Source organism: Astatotilapia calliptera, chromosome 8 (assembly GCF_900246225.1).
Source record: "Astatotilapia calliptera chromosome 8, fAstCal1.2, whole genome shotgun sequence".
Taxonomy (NCBI): Eukaryota; Metazoa; Chordata; class Actinopteri; order Cichliformes; family Cichlidae; genus Astatotilapia; species Astatotilapia calliptera.
Genome location: NC_039309.1, coordinates 7,563,335 through 7,585,317, shown reverse-complemented (window position 1 = coordinate 7,585,317; position 21,983 = coordinate 7,563,335). Strand labels below are relative to the sequence as shown.

At 40.5% G+C, this 21,983-nt stretch overlaps 1 protein-coding gene across 1 annotated transcript; it reads left to right on the top strand.

Annotated features, from left to right (window-relative positions):
* The first annotated feature begins 1,803 nt into the window (after positions 1-1,803).
* cdc42ep4b (CDC42 effector protein (Rho GTPase binding) 4b) lies at positions 1,804-21,691 on the top strand. Its single transcript, XM_026178227.1, has 2 exons — positions 1,804-2,409; positions 19,544-21,691. The coding sequence occupies exon 2, from the start codon at positions 19,709-19,711 to the stop codon at positions 20,711-20,713; it is 1,005 nt and encodes a 334-aa protein (XP_026034012.1). The 5' UTR covers positions 1,804-2,409; positions 19,544-19,708; the 3' UTR covers positions 20,714-21,691.
* The last annotated feature ends 292 nt before the right edge of the window (positions 21,692-21,983 follow it).

Genomic DNA, 21,983 nt, shown 5'->3' with positions numbered 1-21,983 from the left:
ATGCTAATTGTATCACAGTCAGTCACTTGATCCAATGCTAACCTACTAACCACATAGGCATGAGAAGAGAGGAGATTAGATGGGATAGGATTGGACAGGGAATTGGAACAAGAGCGTCCAGAGCACTAATCCCTTTTTTGAAAACACATGGGAAATTTCCCTCCAACAGAAGAATCACAGACCGGAGGTTTTTCACTTGTTGAAATGTTCATTTCCTTCTGTCTCTCTCTTTCTTCTACCCCTCAGGAAATGACTGACAGATAAGAATGAGTTGGTGGTCCCTTTTTAAAAAGGGAGCCCAAGGTGCTAAATAGCCCTGATGAGTTTGAGAACCCTCAGTTGGAATATTAAAGGATTCAGACAGAAGGTGTAGTTCAAAGGAGTTTGAAACCCTGAATTTAATTGCCTCATTTGTGAGCTTCACTGAGTGTGGCTTGGGGATTTGAAGAGGATATACTGACAGTTGGAGAAAGGATACTAATTTGAGAAATAGGATGTTTCCTCTGTGCTGTTCATAAATGCCTTCCTAATGTATTCTTTGTATCAAGCTTAAATTGTTTTCTGACTTAGTGTACATTATAGGCAAGAGCAGAAAAATGGCCTCAGTCATTTCTGAAAGACCCTTTGCCCCAGAGAACCCCACTGTTCTCGCAGTTTGAAAAGACGCTAACTTTCCACAGTATGTGGGGAAAGTAAGACTTGGGAATGTGAGGCAGCTAAAAAATTGTGACATAAATTGTTTTCAGGACTCATAGTAGGTCACAATTATTTATATCTCAGTTGAGAGGCTTTTTATGAGAAAAGAGAATACCTTTTGTCCCCATTTACTGTAGTCATTTAGGCTGTGTGCAGTATATAACAAAGAACACAGAGCCACACAAGGAAGCAATAAATGAATAAGGGGCCTGCTTCAGGGAAACCTGCCATCAAAGTGTCATGTTCCTGCCTACCCTCGCTGAAGTTCTGACAGACTTAAACAGAGTATGCCGTAAAACAATACACCACTAATTGGCTCATCATGTTGAAATATAAGCCCTAATGATATTTACAGGTGGGAAAATTAGGCTTTGACAGACAGGTGGGCGTCAGTGGAGAATTAAAGTTCACACCTGAGGCCCAGCTTACTATTGTAACCACACCCATGCACACACACATGCTCATTTGTATGTGGCCTGGATGATTTACACATCAGACATTGTAAATTTGCTTTGTGGGTGTGAAATTAAAGGCCATTTTTAATGTAATCTGGAAATTGTCAGGAATAATTGGAGAAAAGGGCACTATGTCTAACCTAATTACCTCCATGGCTATTATGAGATAGTGATCATATAAATCAATGTGCCTGGACCTTTAATTATAGTAATAGGCTACTTTTCAGTGCATTTGTTCTAATACTACAAATTAGAAAAGAGAAGAACATTAACTCCTGTTGTAATTGTGTGCTCTTGCACTAAGTGCACATTTCTGAAATTTAGCATGTTTGAAACCAATAGCAGTCATTTATGTGGTGCTAAAAGGCTAACGTGAGAAAACATACTGATTTAACCATATTAGCATGACCTTTAGTGCATTGTTATTCACCTTCTTCACAAGTTAGATGATACATTGATTCAGTGTATGTATATGATATATGAAGTTCTGTCCACTTTTAACTACTAGTCTATATACAAGCATTTGTAAACGCGAATTTTATCTACATATATATAACAAATAAATGAGTCTAATACGTTTTTTTTTTTAAAGCTGTTATTTTATGGAGCTAAATATGGGTGCAACATTACAGAACAGCAGATTTCCTTGTTTCATAACAGCAAGCAAGATTTTATTATTTTTATCTGTGTTTAGATCATGGTTTAGATGTGCCAGTAGGCAAATTCTGTTGCATTTGGGCATAGCAGAGTTTGGCTATAACCAGTTTCCCCTGCCAGCCTCATTTCTAAGGTAGCCCGTGCGGTACAAAAAGCCAGACGGTGGTTGCTTCTCCCTTAAGTGTTCAAATGTTTTACTTCGCAGCAACTAGTCCCTGTCAGCTAGCTTGGGGAACAGCCTTTACCACTCACTGGGTCAGGCTTGGGATACTCAAGTTGAAGTCCCAGCTATTGTTAGGCGTTGTGGATAAATGGCGCTCTGGCCCTTTAAACCGCAGCAGGAGGTGGTGCTCTCCAGCGCGGGAGGGGAGGGGAGGGGGAGGGGGAGGAGGAGGAGGAGGGCCGCTTTGTGAGCCACACAGATGCAAAGTAAACGAACGTTGGGAGCACCAGAACAGGGACCGTCCTGCCACAATTCTCTTGCTTCTCTTTCTACGGACTCATAACTAAGTTTGTGCTAACGCACCCTTCGCGGTGTTTACGGAAAGTTGAGAGGGATATAGTCTGAAACTTCGCCACCGCGTGGACCTTAAAGAAAAAGGTAACGTTTCTTCGCGGTAACCTGAGGAGTGATGTTTTGTTGTATTACACGTATCCAGGAGCTGTTCTGATGACGAGCGACGACTTTTAGTCATCTTTGGGTTGTAGCCAGTGTGTTGAGTGTAGTTTCCAGAATACTCTGTGGGGTCAGAGGAAGAGGCGTAGGTTGAAGTAAAGCCAACGGAGTGAAATCTGCATCTCATTTGAATGTCATCTGCTTCTGGACAATCAGAGCCTGGCAGTTTCATCGAGCTCCTCGGTGTCCCATATGGAGCCAAAACAATGAGCTCTCTCGCGTCCTCTGTGTCCTCCATCAGCCTGAGGAAGACTGGGAAGTACAGGGTCAAAAAAGATACAATAAAAGTAACCACCTGAGTTTAAAACATATTCAAGAGCCAACGTTAATCTAAAGGGTGCTTTTTTAAAATTACAAATATCCTGCCTGATATGGAACCATTTTCTTGACCTATGCCACTATAGACTTTGCTGTGCTTTCAGTTTGAATAATGGCCAAAAAGCTGTGCTGAGCTAATAACTTTCGTTAAAAGTCATGGGATCTCCTGAGGTTTTTTTTTCTTTTTCAAATCCAGTTTTGTATGACTTATTAAAGTTGGATATTTTTCTTGTTTTGGGCCCAAAAACTACTCAAGAAAGGAATTAGCTGGGTTTACCATTGCAGAGAGTGACGTATTTCACATTTGGGATCCTCTGTGGTAATGTGCCCACAAACTCTGGCCTTTCATATTGTAAATAAGAGCAACTAACTCAATGAAGCAGCAGATATCCCAGAGTTAAAACTAGGTTGCAAAGTCTAAGAAAAGTGTCCCAAATAACTATATTTGGCTACAGGACGGGTCATGATTTAATCAGAGCAAGGGGCAGATGGTTGCATGAGCATCAGTTCTCTTCAGTGAGAATTACGTAACATTAATACCACTGCTGTTGGATCTCAGTGAAATCTCTGGGAATCTAGCAAGAGCTCTACAATCTAAACAGCTATTTTCACCCCATCTTTGGCAGGCATATTTGTCCACCTCCCTGGATCATTAGGGAGTTTTTTCCTGTTTGTGGTTAAAGACTTGGCACTTACCTCTTATGGTCATCATCCCGCCTGATGAACTGAGTAATTTGCTGTAAGAGTTGCCACAGTGGCTGTATACGTGCCCGGCCTCATTCATCATGCTCTAAATGAAGGCTGTATAGTGTGTGCCCGACTTTAACTACACTGTCCATAAAGTCTGCAGGTCCGTTTTATAACATTCTGTTTCATTATTCCTCACTCATCGTCAGCTCTTCACGCTTGTTAAGCTGTCGGTCTGGACAATAGTGAAAGGACGCGTTGACTGATGAGTTCAGGTCTGGTGTTGACTTTGTGTGACTATTGCCCTTGTCCTACACACAAACACAGAGCAGTAGTTAACAAGAGCCCAAAGGTTGGTCTGTTCTTGTCATTTTGCTCGATGAATCATTTACGTACTCTGCACTGATAACTCTAAATCAAAGAACTTAGACGAGTGCAAAAAACTAGACTAGACTAGAGAAATCTTGTCTTAACTCCGACACTGACTTGTCACCATCCTGCCAGCGCTGCCACTCTTTTTTTCCTGGCATCCTCTTGCGTCTCTCTGTCTTCTTTCCAGTGACAACAGTGCTGCATTACTGCACACACTTCAGGCCTTTCAGCTCCTTAGTGGATGTCTTCTCCAGGGCTGCCAGGCAGATATCTCACCATCGAGATCTATTGTGTCCACTGCACAGCCAGTAGGGGAGGGAGAGTATGTGTCATCTCTGACTGTGCTTTTTTTTTTTTTTTTTTTTTTTTTTTGCTATGGAGGCTCTTTGAGTTTCCTCTGGAGGATACTCCTGCTGCGTTTTGAGGAAGCTGGCTACTTTCCCAACTCTTGGCTGTGGTGAGGTCATTACAGTTTTATATTAGAAAGAGGGTGTGCAGTAGTAGAGGTTGTGGACGTGCATTTAGACTCATGTACATGAAAACATTTACTTCAGGCAGTTTTTGTGTAGTTAGTAAAAACTGAGGGCACCTCATTTCCTTATAGACTTTCTGTTTTATTTGTGTGTCTGGGTTTCATACTACGTGACGGTTTAATGTAAGAGCAGAAACATTTTTCTTTTTGTTTTTATTAGGCGATAAATATAAATTGGTTAACCGGAGTCAGATGTGACAACTTGGAGTAATATTCCCATGCCTTAGGAAATGGCCTTGTAAATTGTTTGCTCATCTACCTTTATTCCAAGCTCCATGGGAGACTGACAGGTAATGATGAGAGAATGTCTTGACATTTGGCTCAAAGAGGGCAATTTGCAGCAAGCAAAAGGTCATTATTGAGTTATTCGTGTGAATTAATACCTTTTGGATTTACATTGAAAAAAAGCCCTCCAGAGCTTTGAAACTATGGAGGCCTGATCATTTCTGCAAAGTCTGAATCATTTCACGAGTGACGCATGTGCACATTTTTTAAGCTGTTCTTTCTGGTTATGTTGAACTCCCCAAGGAAAGTTGCTTTGTCTCAGACAATTACAGGATTCACCCCACCTGCAAAGAAAGCAATGAGGTCTTTGAAGAGCAGTCATGCTGAGGATGTTTGACTTAACCTTTGAACAGACTTGATATGAAAAGCAACAGTTTAATATTTTATCAGTGTCTTCAGGTTTTTGCAAATTATAGTTAACTCTGAATGTCAGAAAAGAAAAAACAAATTCATCAGAGACCATCATTGTCTTATTTGATGGCAAATTAGAGGGAAAAAGTACGAAATTGTTCACATAGAAACTTGGACATGTAGACATATTTTGTAGCATCAATGTTCTAGAAATAATTGCATAAACATTTAGCAACTTGAACTAACCTGAAACAGTGATACAACAGTTTTGTTTTTTTTGTCATTTCATTTCACATGACATATCTTTTCTCAGAAGAAGAGTGTGCTCTCTTTTCTTTCGAAACAGCCCCTATGCACCTGACACCCCATCACCATGCCTATGCCTTTTTTTTGGTTATCAATGTAACCTAACCAGTTCAACGGGAAAAACGTTTTACTTTGCGTTGCTAAACACTAAAGTCATTTTGTCCTCTCCCAACAACAGGCTGACAGCATAGAGTAGATTTCAAAATCTGTCACGCAGTAGTACTGTATGTTTTGGCACAGTATGATCTCGTTTTTGCATCACCTGTCACTGTTGATGTCTTAAACTCAATTGTTTAAACTGTGAAACCAGTCTGGAAAATTGGCACGCGTGACGCAAGGCATTTCAAAACTGCTGAATGTGGCCGGCTTGACTCGATCCCATGTTGCAAAGTTTCAGAACACCCTCTTTGGTTTCAGTTATGTTGAAGAAGATAACAAAACAATACCCAACATCAGGGTGATTGGCGTGTCCAAATCACATAATCCAAAATCCTGTTGTTGGACCAGTGTGGTTACACAAATCTACTTTGCAAGATGTGTTGCAGCAACTTTTAAACAAGGTAATTATTTTTCTTCCAGTTACACACTGGTATGGGTACCTTGGCTGCCAATACAGGGTACTGATCCAGCACCAGTGTTAGATTAATAAAGCTTTTCCTTACTGAGAGGAAAGGACTGGGAGTTTTGCTTTATGTCTAAGACAGCATGAGGGTCAATTGAAAGATTACTTTCCTAACTTCAAATTTAAATTTAAAATGTAGCAAAAATGTTTTTTTAATGGTCTTTTTTTTTAAATCTATCAACAGGACCTAGACCATAAATGGAATGATTATTTAGCTAATTTATTTGCTTTTGTCATAGTTCCGCTCAAAATAAAAGTCTTTACTGCATCTTTCTGTAATTCATGGTCTCTGTTTCACATTGAGTATACCTTCTCAAATGGATGAAGTAACAGATAAGAAGTCTTATCAGATGGTGGTTCAGTGGTTAGCTCTGTTCCTTACAACAAATGGGTCCTAGGTTCATACGGAGGTTGGGTATTCTCCCTGTGTTTGCACAGGTTTTCCATGAGAGCTCCTCTTTCTCATGCCATTGTAAAAACAAAACAAAAAAACACCCTCTGTTATCACTGTCCATGTCGGCCGACGGACTGTTGACATAGGCTTGGATCATATACTAAACTACCAACCTGTTGGCTCCTGTTAGCTTCCTCCATGCTTTGTTAGCTCTTTCAGTAGCAACCAGTGCACTGCTGCTGACACATAGTTTAATATATATAGAACTCCCCAGAATTGCATTGTTACTGGGGCCTGTTGAGTTTTGCTGATCCAGGATTAAAGCTCATGATGAGGACCTCCTCATCAGAGTTGGTGATCAGGACCTGGTAGTATGCTAGTAACAGGCATAGAGTTGAATAGAAATGTGTGTAAACTACATCAGCTCTTTCAGCTGTACTGGCAACAGTGGAAGCTTTCATGCAATACAGAGTTGATCATTAAACAGTTATGATTGTATTACGTCCTTTTACTTACCCTTAATTACTGACACAGTATTGCAATTAATAGGATGTATTTCTGCACCATATGTGCCGACTCTTGTAGACTTGGATAATATAGTGTAGAAAAACAAACCAAAAATAAAAACACAGTAACTGGTGGTGTGCAGCTGGCAGTTTTTGTCATTGGCCTTTTTTACACTCCAATGAGCCATCATTGTTTTCCAGCATTGAGTGACCACAGAAACAGGTGGTTTTGGCCTTAAGCATACTAAAAGGACAAAGGAAGTATGTTGGTCACCACTGTGACTACCAGATGACAAAGTCATGCAAGGAAACCAGTTCAGGAGATGGGAACAGTCACATGAGTTGTTGTGGGTTCTTGTCATGCATATCTGATAATCCTGTGAGAATCACACATTTCCTGCCTGAGCTTATAGAGGTCCTTTTCTAGGTCAGCAGTTCTGTGTTGTGAATGGACTAGGGTGAAGTTGCAATACCTAAATTGATAAGGATCGAAGTTCCTTTGTCTCTTTGTTTTAACTGAATGTGTTTCAGTGTCGTTTACATGAATCAGCTTTGAGGCCCGTCCTGTGTGAGCTTACCTGCATTAGTCTGTTTCCCTTTATAGGTATGTGCGTGTGGTTTTGGGTGTGCCAGAAGGGTTTGGTTCGCGCCTTCCTCTCTGTTGTTTTGTTTTCCATTGTGCTTTGTGTGTCTTTGCTGGCTTCTCAGTTACAAATACAGTTTGTCTAAATCCAAACTGGGAGCTAGTGAGATGTGTGTATATACTTGGGTTTTTGGGGGGTGGGGGTTGTATGTGGATGTGTGAGACTCTTGAACACATTTGTGTTAGTTCACACTTAGTGGCTGATGGACTTTAAACTTATTGTTCACACCCACAGCAGGTTGAGTGTATGCACTCTACTAATTAAGACTTTATGCTGCCAGTTTCCAGGGAATCAAAGTTGTTATTTGAGTGCCAAATCAAAGTAGTATGCCAAATGTCTTTAAGAAAACCAAATCAAAGAAAGACGAACTGCAGTAAGATGACACCGATGATACTTGAAAGGTTTTTACTGAGAAAATCAGGTGGTGATGCATGAAAGCTCTTAGGTTTTGGCTCTTCTCTCGTCTGGCTCATAGATAAACAGAATTTATTGTTACGATTTTTTTCCTAAATTGTTAAACTTGAATCTCAAGTTCGTTCTGACCCAACTCCCAATTATATTTAATTAGATTATTGCACTGACTAATCATTTATCTCAGTTACCTTACCAATAAACAGTGTTGGGTAAGTTACTTTAAAATAGTAACTTAGTTACATTACTAGTTACTTCTCTCAAAAGTAACTCAGTTACTTCAAGTTACTCGTTACTTTCAAAGTAACTAGTTACTAGGGAAAGTAACTTTGGTTTTACTCAGAATTCTCTTGTTAATGTGTTTCTTCCATAACTTTGCCAGTCTTCTAGCTTGCTTACTTGCCACAAGTGCACTGTGCCACCTACCAATAGAAAGGAAAAGATAATGTGCATATTTCCACGAGAGAAATCCCACGCCTGGACCGTTGTTGACCGCCGCCATGATTCTAGCCTACGTCACAGCGTCATGTGCGCCTTTTACATCCAACACAAAAACTGCAGTCGTGGTGCTTTCGATTGTACTCAGAACTCGGAAATTCTGCCTTCTGAATAGGAAGATGTAGGCAACACCAGACTGCAGATGAGCTGCATACAGAGCTGGACTGGGACAGAAAAATCATCCCGGGCATTTTGACTAGAGACTGGCCGCCATTATAGCAAAAATCATAAAGCCTTTGAATGAAAACAAACACTGTTGTGACAGTGATGTTCACTGTTTTGATGGTATATATGTATCAATCTATCAATCGTTTGTTGTAAGATTCAGATAATTATTTTTTAAAAGCGAGACATTTTAAATGAGAATAAGAAAGAAAAGTATTTCTTTGTGCCCCCCTTTCCCTATTAATGCCCTACATGCCCCCCTGGCCACACTTTGCTACACCTGCCCCTGCACAGTTACCAGCTGTCAGCTGCTTAGAAAAGGATCCTGGGGTTATTTGTCTCTCAGAAACAGTTCATAACTTCCCTTCAACTCATTCATGTCACCTAAAAGGTAAACCTGTTTCTCCATCACCTGTTCAGCTCTGATGATCCAGTAAGGACATCTCCTGGTTTCATCTTCATGTTTCCCTCTTACCAGATAACCAAACCATATCATGACCAGCAGCTTTTTTGCAGCTGTGGCTCCAGCAAACATCAGCTGATACTAGAAATTAATATTAAATAAATTCTAACAGCAGCTGATCAAGCTTAAACGTGCTGCTGTTGTTTAGCGCGACATCCGCTGGTTTCCTCTTTCTGCGCAAAGTGAGCGATAAACAAACAAGAGAGCCGATCAGCTGATCATTGATCAGTTTCATGATTGAAGTAGAAACGGGAGAGGGAGGGGAGAGAATGAAAGAAGAAGAGGCAGCTGTGCAGCAAAGACACAGAGTAACTCCAGCTTTGTGTCTTTTTCATTGTAGCTGAATTACGGGACAAACTGTTCCTTTTCACCTCAATAAGAAACGCGTAATATTTTCTCTGAATACCAGACGGGAAGGTTGGCAACTCTAATAACTTATGAACAAAATAAAGTTAAACATCATTAACTTCATAGCACCCACCCAGCTGTATAGAAACTCCGTCATGCTAGCTAGCACGCAGTATGGAAAAAGTCAGAATAACGAAAATAAACTCCACCTAAACTTGGTTCATATCTGACCCAGAGAGACTGCAGGTCATAACTTCTTACCTGAAGTGCAGTTCACACTTGGACCGGCGGCCGCCTCGGGTCTCTTTTCCTTCTGCGTCCCCTTTCCCTCATCCACCTGCTGGCCTCCACCACTTGCTAATGTTACTGAATCTGTGGAAGCTCCGCGATAGCCACCACACGAAGTAACGAGTAACGACCCTATCTAAATCCCAGTAACGAGTAACGCGTTCCTGATTTTGGCATAATAACTAGTTACCGTGCTCGTTACCACAATAATAATGTAGTTACTGTAACGCGTTATTTAATAACGCGTTAGTCCCAACACTGCCAATAAATGACCTTGATGCATTATTTAGCTCTTTATTTATATTGGCAGTCACGTAGAATGATGATAGGGCGCTTTGGCTATGACGATTGCCCAACCCTTGAGGAGCAACTGAGATGTAATTTATCCTTGTGTGCTAGTTGGACATTCCTGAAGAGTCACTCTGGTAAGAACTTAAACACATGCTCACTCACAGCAAGCACAACATCTACACACAGCACTAACAAAATCACAGTGGATGCAGGTAAATCAAGGAAGGGTGCAATTAAGCTTACAATATGCTTCAGGAGTGCAGTAGCTGTGTACCGTGTTCCAGTTTTTATCTCTGTTGTCTTGTTATGGCATTTTTCAGCTTCTCAGCTGTTGTGAATTGCTATTATCTGGTTGAAGTGACTATGTTTGCGGGCTTGGGTGTTCTCTTTGGTCAGCGAGTGTTTAGCCTGCTGCAGTCGGTGTCATTAAAGTGAACACCATGGGGGTTTATTAACTCATCTTGTTTGTCAGGGCTCTCTGCTTAAGGTCTTTATAGTCAGTTTGGGTATTTGAGTTTAGCAAGGAGGCTGCTGATTTAAAAAAAAAAAAAAAAAAAAAGTAACAAAAAAAAGCCACAAGCTGCTGATAAGTTGACGCAGAGCAGAAAACGGTCACTTATCTTTCAGTCCCATTGAGAGGCCTAGTGCTGCTTTTACCAGAGAGTGTGTGCGGATATATGCGTTGAGCTTGGCTGTCTGGCACTAGATTATCTTTTTTAATATAGTGCCAATTTTTTTTATTTTTGTTGGGGTTTTCCCCAAGGTCTCATTTTTAAAACAACCAGCCAATACGGCATGTAAGCTGTTTAAACTTTCTAAGTATAGTGTAAGCCAAATGTTACAACAAAGCATTACTTTCCCTCTTTGTCATCTACAAAACAATCCTCAGTTGAAATTCTGCATCGTTTCACGATCCAGCAGCTATTGGACAGTTAATTCAACCACTTGGCTCAGATCCTGACCTCTGGTACCAGGCGTGAATGCTGTCTATTTGTTAGAGACTGATGGGGAGGATTTTGGCGATTAATTAGACATGTACGCTCACGTGCGCATACACACACACGCACACAGAGTATAGTTCAAGCCATCCACAGTAGGCATAATGAGGGCTTGGGTACATTTCATGCAGGACACGGTGAAAGAACGTCTGTCACTGCGCTGGCATGACTGAGTGAATCCAATGTGGTGACACCCTCCGCCGCCCTTTGAGGATGTGTTTCTCTTCAGTGAATCCATCTGTGCCTTCCCTTTTTTGCACAAGTCCCTGAGGTAATATTGCTTCACATGGGAAAGGCTTTACTCCCTCTAATTTTTACTCTAGATATTATTCATACACCAAGAGGGGGGTGTATATATATATATTTTTTTCCCCCTCAAAACAAACTCTCGGTAGACTTGTTTGGGCAGAGGCTTATTTTTTAATCAAGGAGCATGTTCATTATCTATCTGTTTGATTATGAGCCAGCCTTTTTCTCTTCTCTCTTTGGCTGGGGCACAGCATGGCAGCCCACCCAGTATTTGCTGCTTTGTCCAGCCATGCAGGAATAACAGATTTATAAAAGGCCAGTTTGACTGGAAACACAAAGAATCATTTGGAAGTTTGTCCTGTGCTTCTGGATATCAGGATTTGTAAAGACTGAAAATAAATTCATTTGGTGTTTGTGTCACAGGAAGTGTTGGGGTCGTAACTGGAGGTTGTGCCATACACCCTAAGGAACTGTCGCAGTGCAGAGGGCTAGTCCAGACATGCTGGTTTTATTCGCTCACGCTGAAAAGGCTGCTCTTAATCCTCTTGTGTTTTTGTTTTTGCCTGGGTGGCAGTGGGGCCCTGGAGGCTGATACTCCACAGTTTCCACACACACAGGTGGTGGTACTTTGGCAACAGTCATGCGGATGTAGGTATGTCTTTGTGTCCTGGTTGTTTGAACTCCTGAAGGCTTTTTACATGAAGCACTCAGCATTTCAGGAGTGACCTGAACAACTCATCTTTGACCTCTGTGTAAGCCCATTGTCTGCTTGTTTCAGGTTTCAAGTATCTTTAAGCTGTTGTGTTGCTTAAATCTCAAGTTCAGATTGCACAAACCATATTTGTATTTTGATACTGGCACAATTGCTTTCTTTTAGGCTTCTGGTAAATCTTGACCAAACTATACCTCATATCAATTTCTGCTTCTGTTCTCTTATTACAGCTTAACAAGGTTGCTGTGTATATCATGACAAAACCTAGCACCCCCTATATTATATGACCTCAATGCATGTTTATTGCACATACACCCTTTAAAATAAAAACAAAGGTATTCTTTAGGACTTTCTTTGTTCTGTAATTTGTTACAGTACAGTAGAAATGCATTACGTAAGCATAACCCATTGAAGTACATACAGCATTTTGCTAATCAATGCATTAGAAACGGCACAGAAGAGCTGTTATTGAAAAAAGGCTTTGTTAGTATTAAGTGATTTATGACCATTGTATGGATTTTAGGCCAAATAAACAGCATTTCCTAATTCAAAGACAGTCTTTCAACAGCACAAGTCTGTCTGGCTGGAATTTGATGAAACTATACATCAATGATTGTTTGAAACTGTGGTTGTCAAACTTTTTCCACCACACGCCATATGGCATGGAATAAATACACAACTCAAAACGTATAAAAATATAAGTTAAGTGAAAACAGGTCAGCATAATAGCATCAGTAAACTCTTGGTTATGTTTCCTTCCCTGCATAAATCGTATTAATTCAACTTAAGTAATTTTCCCAAATGCAGTCTGGACCTGAACTTTCTAAGACATTGCCCATCGGAGATACGTGTGGGAATACAAATATTCAGTAAAGTCAGAAGGGTCTTAAACCTTCAAGCTCTGGATGTCCAGTAGCAGGCATGTGACACTGACACATTCCAGTGAATTCACAGCGAGTACGCTGGTGTCATACAGTGCGTCCTGCCGTCTGCATGCTCTACCCACGCAGCACAAATGTCTAAACCCTACAAAGTATTTCCTCTAGTGACGGGGTGTCTCAAGTGGACCTTCTCCTTACTTCAGACTAGGGCTGCCACAAACGATTATTTTGATAGTAGACTAGTCACTGATTATTTTTGCCATTAGTCGACTAATCAGATCATCATCCATTGGACGTAAAACGTACAGCTTATTGCACCAGCAGCATCTGCTCTTATATAACTATCATTAGCTTACAGCTTGTAAGTGTTTAAGATATGTGCTAACTAAAAATAAAGACAAGATGATAGTTTATTAAACTTTAATGAAATTTACAGATTGTTTCGGTGAAGTTTAATAAACTCCTTGCTATCTAAAATATAACAGGACACCGGAGTATATTCTCGAGCATCTCACACTTCTGATAATCAGTTTTCTGCTTGACGTTTATTCAGCTGTGTAAAAACTATAATTTAATCTCAGCCAAACCGATTTACTCAGGAACAAATAAAACACTGAAAAAAGCCAAACAATAACATTTTGAAGTTATCTAAGTGACTTATATGTTTAACCTGAGTAGCGAAAGACGGCGGTGGGTTTGAAAACGATTTGCCGGGAGTCCAGTGTTCTCAGTGAGCCTTGACCCCGGCTCGCTATCGAGCTAGTGGGTAACAGATGTCTCCGAAAACGTCGGAGCGCTTTTGAAAATATGTGATGTCTTGATAAACTGAGCAGATATTTGAGGTTTACACAGCTACATTCTCGCCTGAAAATATGTTAAACGTTTATTTTGTGACCCAAAAAGAATAATAAGAGTTAATATTAAAACTAACTAGCTGCCGCCATTGTTGGAAACTGAGCTGGGCTGTGCTATGAATTCTGGGACAAAGCTTCTTCTTCTTCGGGGTTTAACGGCAGCTGGCATCCTTGTACATGCAGTGCTGCCATCTTCTGTTTCAGTCCATTATTACACTCTTAAATCCTACTACTTTATTCCTGCGTCTTTTGTGATCTTACAAAGCTTCAAACGATGCGTCGACTATTAAATCAGTCGTCAACGATTTTGATAGTCGACTTAATCGTGACAGCCCTACTTCAGACATTGTCCTGAAGTGATTCTCTCAACTTTTCTTGGAGTTCATGTGAAAAAAACTGCTTTATTTTCACTTCATATCCCTTGGGATCAGTAAAGCATAGCTCTGTGGCTACACCGAAAAAAGATTATGGGAATTCAACCAGCGCAGAGACTACAGAGACATTTGCTTGTATTTATCTAAAAATCTCAATAGCGTGTCACCCTGCAATGGTGATGCTGTGTTTCACTTTAATGTTTTTAACACTTATCAGTCTGTTTTACTTCAATGCAAAGACTTTTTGTATATTCTAACTTTTGTCTTTTCATCAGCCGAGAGAACACTTAGTGATCAACAAGAATAGCTTATGTTACAAATTTACTAGTGACAACTTGCAGACGTGCGTCTGCACAGCTCTGCCTAGAACCTGCGTGTTAGAAGTGGAATGCCATTGCAGACTCTTCAGTAAAAAAGAACTGGCTGGATAAATTTGACTCTCATTGCTTCCCTGTTTTCTCTCTGAAAAATGCAGTGAGACTTGCAAATAAGCGGGTAGAGCGTGTTCTAGACGTGCTTATATTAGTGGGATCCATTCACCATGTAATCATACTTTGTACAAGTCAGTTTCACCTGTGTTAAGTATGTATATCCTTTACTGTTGAGAGGTGAGGCCATTAGTGTCATAACATTCTGCATGTTTCTGCTCAGGATACTTTTGCTGTTTATCATGCAAGGCTTGCCTTAGAGCTAGGTAACTATAAATGAAGTTAAACAGGAAGAACAGGTTCCTTATGTGTCAGGCAGTAACAAATAAGCAAAGAAGCAAATGATAGTTTATTGTTTTTATTTGTCTGTAGCAGAGCATGCAATTGTAGAAAATCACGTCAAAAGTCTTTCATTACTGTCTTATGGTGTTAGTCAGATGTTGTGTTTTTTTATTTTATTTATTTATTTATTTTTTTAGATGCAGTTCTGATTTAGTTTTTGGGTGCTGTTTGCAGGCGGAGCAAGCCAAGCAAGGCCAAAACAAACGGCATATTTATATTTATTATTTATTATCTGTGTGGTGAGTTAAGGCAAGTAAGTAGATTTGCTTGGAGGAAACTTTGAGGCACATGAAAAAGCACCGTGAAGTCAGAGGGAGGCTTTGCTAATGAGCTGCAGTTACATGATGTGAGTCGAAATCAGACTCATACATAGTTCATGAGTTCTCCTAATCCTTTAGTTTTTGCACCATATTTAATAGTATTTTTATTTCTCTTACATGTTACAAAAACATTTTTGAACATAACCACAGAACTCACATTAATACAAATTCAAATTGCTGTAAAATAAGATAAATAATTGAATGTATTATTTTTAACTCCTTCAGCAATGTGATCTGTTTCACCTTTCAACAGTCGTTCTTCTCTATAACTTTTTGCTATTTCAGTGCTTTTTTTTTTTTTTTTTTTTTTCCCCCACGCGCCCCCCCCCCCCCCCCCCCCACCCCCCCACCCCACCCGTGGGAATCATCTTCACCCGTGGGAATCAGATGTTTGGTGTGAAGGTTAGAGCCTGCCAGAATAAGTGCTAATGAAATTTCCCAATCTTCTTTGTCACTTTGAGTTAAGAACGTTCCATTGTTATGCAGCTCCATTGATTAACTGATTAGCAGTGTCATAGATGGCGTTGGCTAACTTGAATATTCATTTGCATATCAATGACACTGACAGTGGGAATGAACTATAGAGACGACTCTGGGTAGTTCAAGGTTAAAACAAGCAGAAGTTTTCTTATTGCAGAGACAGCTTAGGCAGTGCATTATGTGCTTAAATATATGCTCGTTATTCTAGTATTAAAAATAACAAGGTTTGAATTTACCCTTCACCTGACTCTTTGTAATATTTGCATGAAGGCCTCCTCCACCTCGTGAAAAAAGGATAGACTGTTTCTCCATCTCACTTTAAAAAATTTAAATGGAGCCAAAGATAAAAACAGAAACTCTTATATAGTCTGCATGCCGGTTGGTTTAACATGACAGTAGCCAAGTTGTTATTGGATGAGCAGCCAAAGCCTCTTTCCCCTCTTTGTTGAGTGGAAGGAGAGAAAGTGACACAGGATAGCCGAGGACTGCAGGGCGCCTGTGATCCTAAGGATTACAAGCGTTACGCTGAGCGCTGATGAGCATGTTGGCTGTTGTGATGTCATTCTGCCCACATCACATTCTGCTGGCGACATAAAATGCTCTTAATCATTCATGGCCCTGTCACCACTTGTCTCAGTTCAAGCTAGTGCCATGTGGGACTCCATTACATAAAGGCTTTGTCACTGACTGGCACAAAAAACAAAAACCGATTCTCAACTGAAGCAAACTAACAATATCTTCATATTTTTAGGCACACTGAGTGCTCTGACACAAAGTTGTATAAGCCTTCTTTGTGTTGCATCAGTAGCTATCCAATAGGAATATGATCTTCTGTGTGAAAAAGAGCTAAAATGGAATTTTGCCCCCAGCTGGGCTGGGAGTGTCAAGTGTCAGGTCAAACTGGAATCACTGATCAACCAATTCCTTTTCAACACAATGTATGAGTAAATGCTCGGGTTTAACAGCGTTTTTGTGTTTAAATTATTTTCTATTTAGATGTCTAGACGGAGTTGTAGTTAAGCCCCATACTTCCATTTCTTTCATCTAGCTAGTAACAGTAATAAAATGAGAAGAACAAAGGGTCACCTAGAAACAGAAAACCAAACAATAAGATACTCCCGCTCGCCTATTGTGCAATGAAATCTATCTAAAAGGTCACCATTTCCTCTTCAAATACACTCTACTGATGTGAATGAAAATGAGTCCTTGAATCTGTTTGCTTTTCCAAAATAACTTTTTATAGTGCTGATAGTCATGCTGCCAATGACTTTAACAATCTAAGCATTAAATGTACATATAACTGATGACAGCATGGACAAATTTCCCCTGAGAACTAAAAAAACAAAGAAGAAACATCCCTTTTCTGTGTAAAAGAACATTTAACACTGTCACCGTTTCATATGGAGAGCATTGAACCATTCTGGAGTGTTATTTTGAAACTGAATGGTGAAAATGACTGTGTCATTTCTCATAATGTATTTTTTTACAAAGTACTGAAAGGCTAAAACTGAATATGACAGGACTCCAGGCAGGTCATGCTTCATTTTTTTTGTCACAGCCACAATAATGGGGTCTTGATGACCCTGCGGGGTTTTGAAACTATTCCTCATCAAAGACCAAGGGGCTCCCCAAGGCATAAAATGGGCCATTTCCTAGAATGACTTAAGGTGTGAGGTTTGCACCTTTTGATATTCGAGAACTCAGTGACATCTTTTATGCTGAGGTTGAATGTCTTCGAGTCACATGGCACATCAAAAGCTTCCGCCCCTCAGCTATTGCACTGTGAACTTTGTCTTATTGCCTGGCATGTGGTCACCGGGAAGGGTTAATCCATCTGAATGAGTTGATCTCTCCATGTAGGGGATAAAATCTTTCTCGCCGTTTCTGGTCAGCTTAGAGACAGGAAGCCCACTTAGTAGCCAGCGCTCAGCTCTGACGTTGCCATAGAGAAATACAAAACTTTGTGCACCAGGGAGGAACATGTAAGATGATGAGTTGTCTTTAGCGGTCACCCACACATTCAGCAATCTTTTGTGCAGCAGATACTAATGGGGCAACTGCACAATGCATGAAATAATAAAGGGTTTACCCAATGATGGATCATACTACATTAATTTAATAACAGTGCCTCCGCTCCGGAGGATATTGGTGGTGTTTGTTTGCTTTAAGCTATAATCTTGTAATTTGGCACCCAGTTGTGGCGTAAATAGCTTTAGTAACAGTAAGCTCTTTCCAGTTGTCACGTATATGGGTGTGAGCTTGAACTCAAATAGCTTTTTCAACAGAACAAGAAAATAAGCCTTTGGAGTACTATCCTTATTACATTTGGTCTTTGTTCAACCACTGTGAGAACAATGTGTCTCTTCCATTAGCACCAGAACTACTGAAGAAATCTTGAATGAAGGTGGTGAATATGGAAGATAAAAATGTGGCAGTGGATAGAATTTAGTACTCTTTGGGGATGATCTGTCTTTTGAAAGAAGAGCAAAAAAAAAAGAAGAGCACTAGCTTTTATCATTTATCAAGCCCCCCTCTGTTCCCTCTAGTGCATCAGTTCCCTTTCCAATTGAATGGGTTCTTGTCAGAGATGCAAATGTTTTCATGGGTGACGTTTCTTTGGAATATTGTTGAGTGAAGCCCCCTTTCATTCATGGGGGATACGCATGCAGCCCTAGAGTGTGGGCTTCAGCGTGAGTTTGAAAACACTGAGAGTAATGGTATTTCTGTCTGGCTTAAACAATTGAAGCCATTGTTAATGTCAGAAACACATGGAGCTAGTAGACTGTAGCTAGCACATAAGTGGGTGTTTAAACCTCTTTTCCACTGCATTTCTGTTCTAAGATCATGTTTCAAGGTTTAAGTGGTTTAAGGTCAGTTTGGTCTAAGGATTAAAATTAGTTGTATAGTCATTTGGCATGGAAAAGATCAAACTGACCTGTGAAAGAATCATTCTGCTTTCCAAAGGGGGTTTCAAAACCTTTTAATCTGCTACTTTTCACCAAAGCTTTATAGACAAATGTAATAGAAGTTGCTGATATATGTTATATGAAAAACAGATTAATACGGAACAAAGTACACTGCGTGAAGTGTTCAAGTGTTGCCTACGGGGTTTAAAAAGACAAATTCCACCCAAAAAGAGAATAACATAAAAAGCAGTTTTTGGAAACTATTTATCTCTTGAAGACAGGGGAGGGTGAGAGCAAAATGTAGTCGGTCTGGAGTTTTCTGAGCTGTGCTGTAAGTCGATCCATGCTGAAGAGATGTTGTTCCTCTTCAGTCTTTTTTTTTTCTTTTTTTTCTTCTTTCTTTTATTTCTGCCAGCTTCAACTGCTCTAGCTCACAGTATCCTGTGTCTTGCTGGTTATGTAACAGGCAGGGGCCTAAATGGGAACTAAAGCACAGCAGTGATGGCAGGCACTGCAGCCCATGAAAAACGGATCACAACAGCAGCCCTAGACTTTTAGAAAAAGCTCAAAAATGTATCAGATGAATCGAACTAATTTGAATAGGAATGAAGTTTACCATGGTAGAACTTCACAGGGGCTATTGTGACTGGGTTGGAGTAAGGTGAGGGTGCTTTGAACTTTGTACAAGAGAGCCTTTTCACGATTGCATAACACCCTTACAGTCTTCTGCACAGAAAACCTTTTAGAGTTTAGAACCACTCAAGTGAGCCTTCATTTTGAAGCCCTGGCTACCAAACTTTCCATGCTTGATGGAGATCAGAAAAGAGCGTTTTATGCAATAGTGAGTAATGAGAAATGAATAGAAAGAATTCTTCAAAGCAGAATGTTACATTTTTATCTCAGTTTAATGGAATCTATTTTTTTTTTATTACTTGTTTTCACTTTGCCTGCCATGTTGCAGAGCTACATTTAGTTTACAGAACTACTGATGTGGTTTTAATGCTCTGTATTCTCCTTCTTCTTCTTCACCACAGGCTTTTTCAACCAAGGACCAGAATGGCTCTACTCAAACACCTGAAGTTATATGTGCTTTGACAACATCCCTTACAATTGCTAAAAACTTTGAAAGGAACTCTCCTGACCACCTTCAGATCCTAATTTAAATTTTACCTGTGGATCGTTACTAAAAGACTGCCATCATGCCCATTCTTAAGCAACTGGTCAGCAACTCCAATCAGTCAAAGCGGAGGTCTCGGGCTGACCTGACCGCAGAGATGATCAGTGCTCCGTTGGGGGACTTCCGTCACACCATGCACGTGGGCCGAGGGGGCGATGCCTTTGGGGACACCTCATTTCTCAGCACCCGTTCAGGAGAACCTCCCAGGGAGCCAGACAAAAAGCAAGGCTCACCAAGTTCCAAGCCCGGGCTTCTGTCCCGTACCTTCAGAAACAGCAAGCGATCTCAGTCTGTAAATCGGGCGGACAAGTGTGAGTACAATGCGATGGCACCTTCTGCCGGCTCCTCTCAGTTTGTGAAGACTGCCATATCCCTGCCGTACCTGAACGACGAGGGTACTAACAGAGGTATCCAACTGCCAAAGAGCGTTTCCTCAAGCCCAATGAAGAAGGTGAATGAGATCGAAAGCAAGCCGTTAAATGGAGCAGCAGCTATGGCAGCCCTTGATCCAGAGCTTGAGGAACGGGATTTTGGCGAACCTACAGATTTGCCTCCATCCATGCCTAAGGGAGGTGGGATGAAGCACGCAGAGTCTATAATGTCCTTCCACATTGACCTGGGCCCTTCGATGCTCGGGGACATCTTGAGCGTGATGGAAAAGAAAGGTTGGGAGGAGGATGACCTTGGCTACGAGGAAGGCAAGGGAAGCGAGGGCCATGCTTCGCCGTCCCTCATTCCCCACATAGATGATGACGATGCAGAAGAGCGAGCCCCTGCAAGGCCTCCTCGCAGCATGTACCAGCAAAAAGCCATGGTGGATCCCTACACCCCTGAGCTACAAACCAAGAACAACCACCACAATATGGATAGCTGCTCTGTGTCCAGCTCTGGTTCTGAGGAGAAACCTAACTACCGCCTCCATGACGGTGACACGGACAGTGCAAAGTACAGTTCCCCACGTGGGGGAGAAGGAGAGAGAGATTTCACCTTCATGGACGAGGATGATGACGATGAGATTAGAGTTTAGACATTAGCTGCCAAGAACAGTTGAAAAGGACTGTAAACATGATAAATAAGGCTTTTTCACCATGCTGTAGCTAGGGTGGGCTAAATGCACGCTACAGTGCAGACTGACTGGCTCACAAAGTGGCCCTTTTTGAAGTGTTTGGGTTTACTCATATTACTGGTAAAGTCTCAGTTTTCCCAAAAAAGTATTGTTTACCACATTTAAACCCTTAACCAAGAAGAAGCAATTGCAAACCATTAGTAAATAATATCACAGACATATCATTTTAAGAAGAGAGAAGAGATGACAGTGAGATTGGGTAATGTGGATGTGTGGTATGGATTCTGTGGAAGGATGTAGGGAAAGGATGAGGAGTGAAACCAAGATGGCGTTAGAATCCCAGTGTGTGTGAGTGAATATGGGGTTTTATTTGCCAATGACACTATTTTGGCATAGACACTAAACAGAAAAAGTTATGCCTTTTTAAGAGTTTAACAGTTGATTTATGCTATTTTCTACTTTATTGTATCTGCAGTATCTGGGAGTTAGTATACAGCAGCCTGCTGCTGTTTTGAGTTGGGTAGATTATTATTTTGTTTCCATTTTTCATTGGGAATATCTGCATTCTTTAAATTCACAGACAGCTGTAATATTTATTAATTTGTTGTCATAAGGGATGGATCATTCTTAATGTGCACTCCTTAGTCTTAAAATTGTGTTGTTGTTTTTTCCAGATATCATAATTTCTTATGGGTACTAAAGACAGAACCATCTTCTTTGTTAGAGGTTGGCTGAATTGCACTTAAATACTGGCCTTAAGTAGGCAATAAATTGTCTTAAATCACTCCTGATCCCATGTTCATTACAGGGAAATGTCTTTTACAAAATCAGAGTTGGTGAAAGATTTTTTTTTTTAAATACAGAAAAACTGTGAATTGTCAAAAAGAGGCCTTTTGTAAGTGTTATGTGTCTTGTACTTTAAAAAAAAAAAAAAAAAAAGCAAGACAGGAATTGTGATTGTGGTAAAATATGTGTGTCTGTCATGCCTCTCATTCCGCTTCTTAGCTGAAGTAGGATTAGCAGGTCAGTGGAAAGATGTAAGACATTTGTGAAGGGAGTTGCCACCATATAATTACATTTAAGCATTTATGCTTCTGTCAAAAGCATTCCCTCTCTCTGTACATGTGTCCAGGCTTGTCTCTGAGAGCAGAGAAAGGATGTAGCATGTTTAAAGTGTTATTAGAGGACTGCTACTTAACAGATGGGCATCAGGTATGTCTCTGAGCAATGA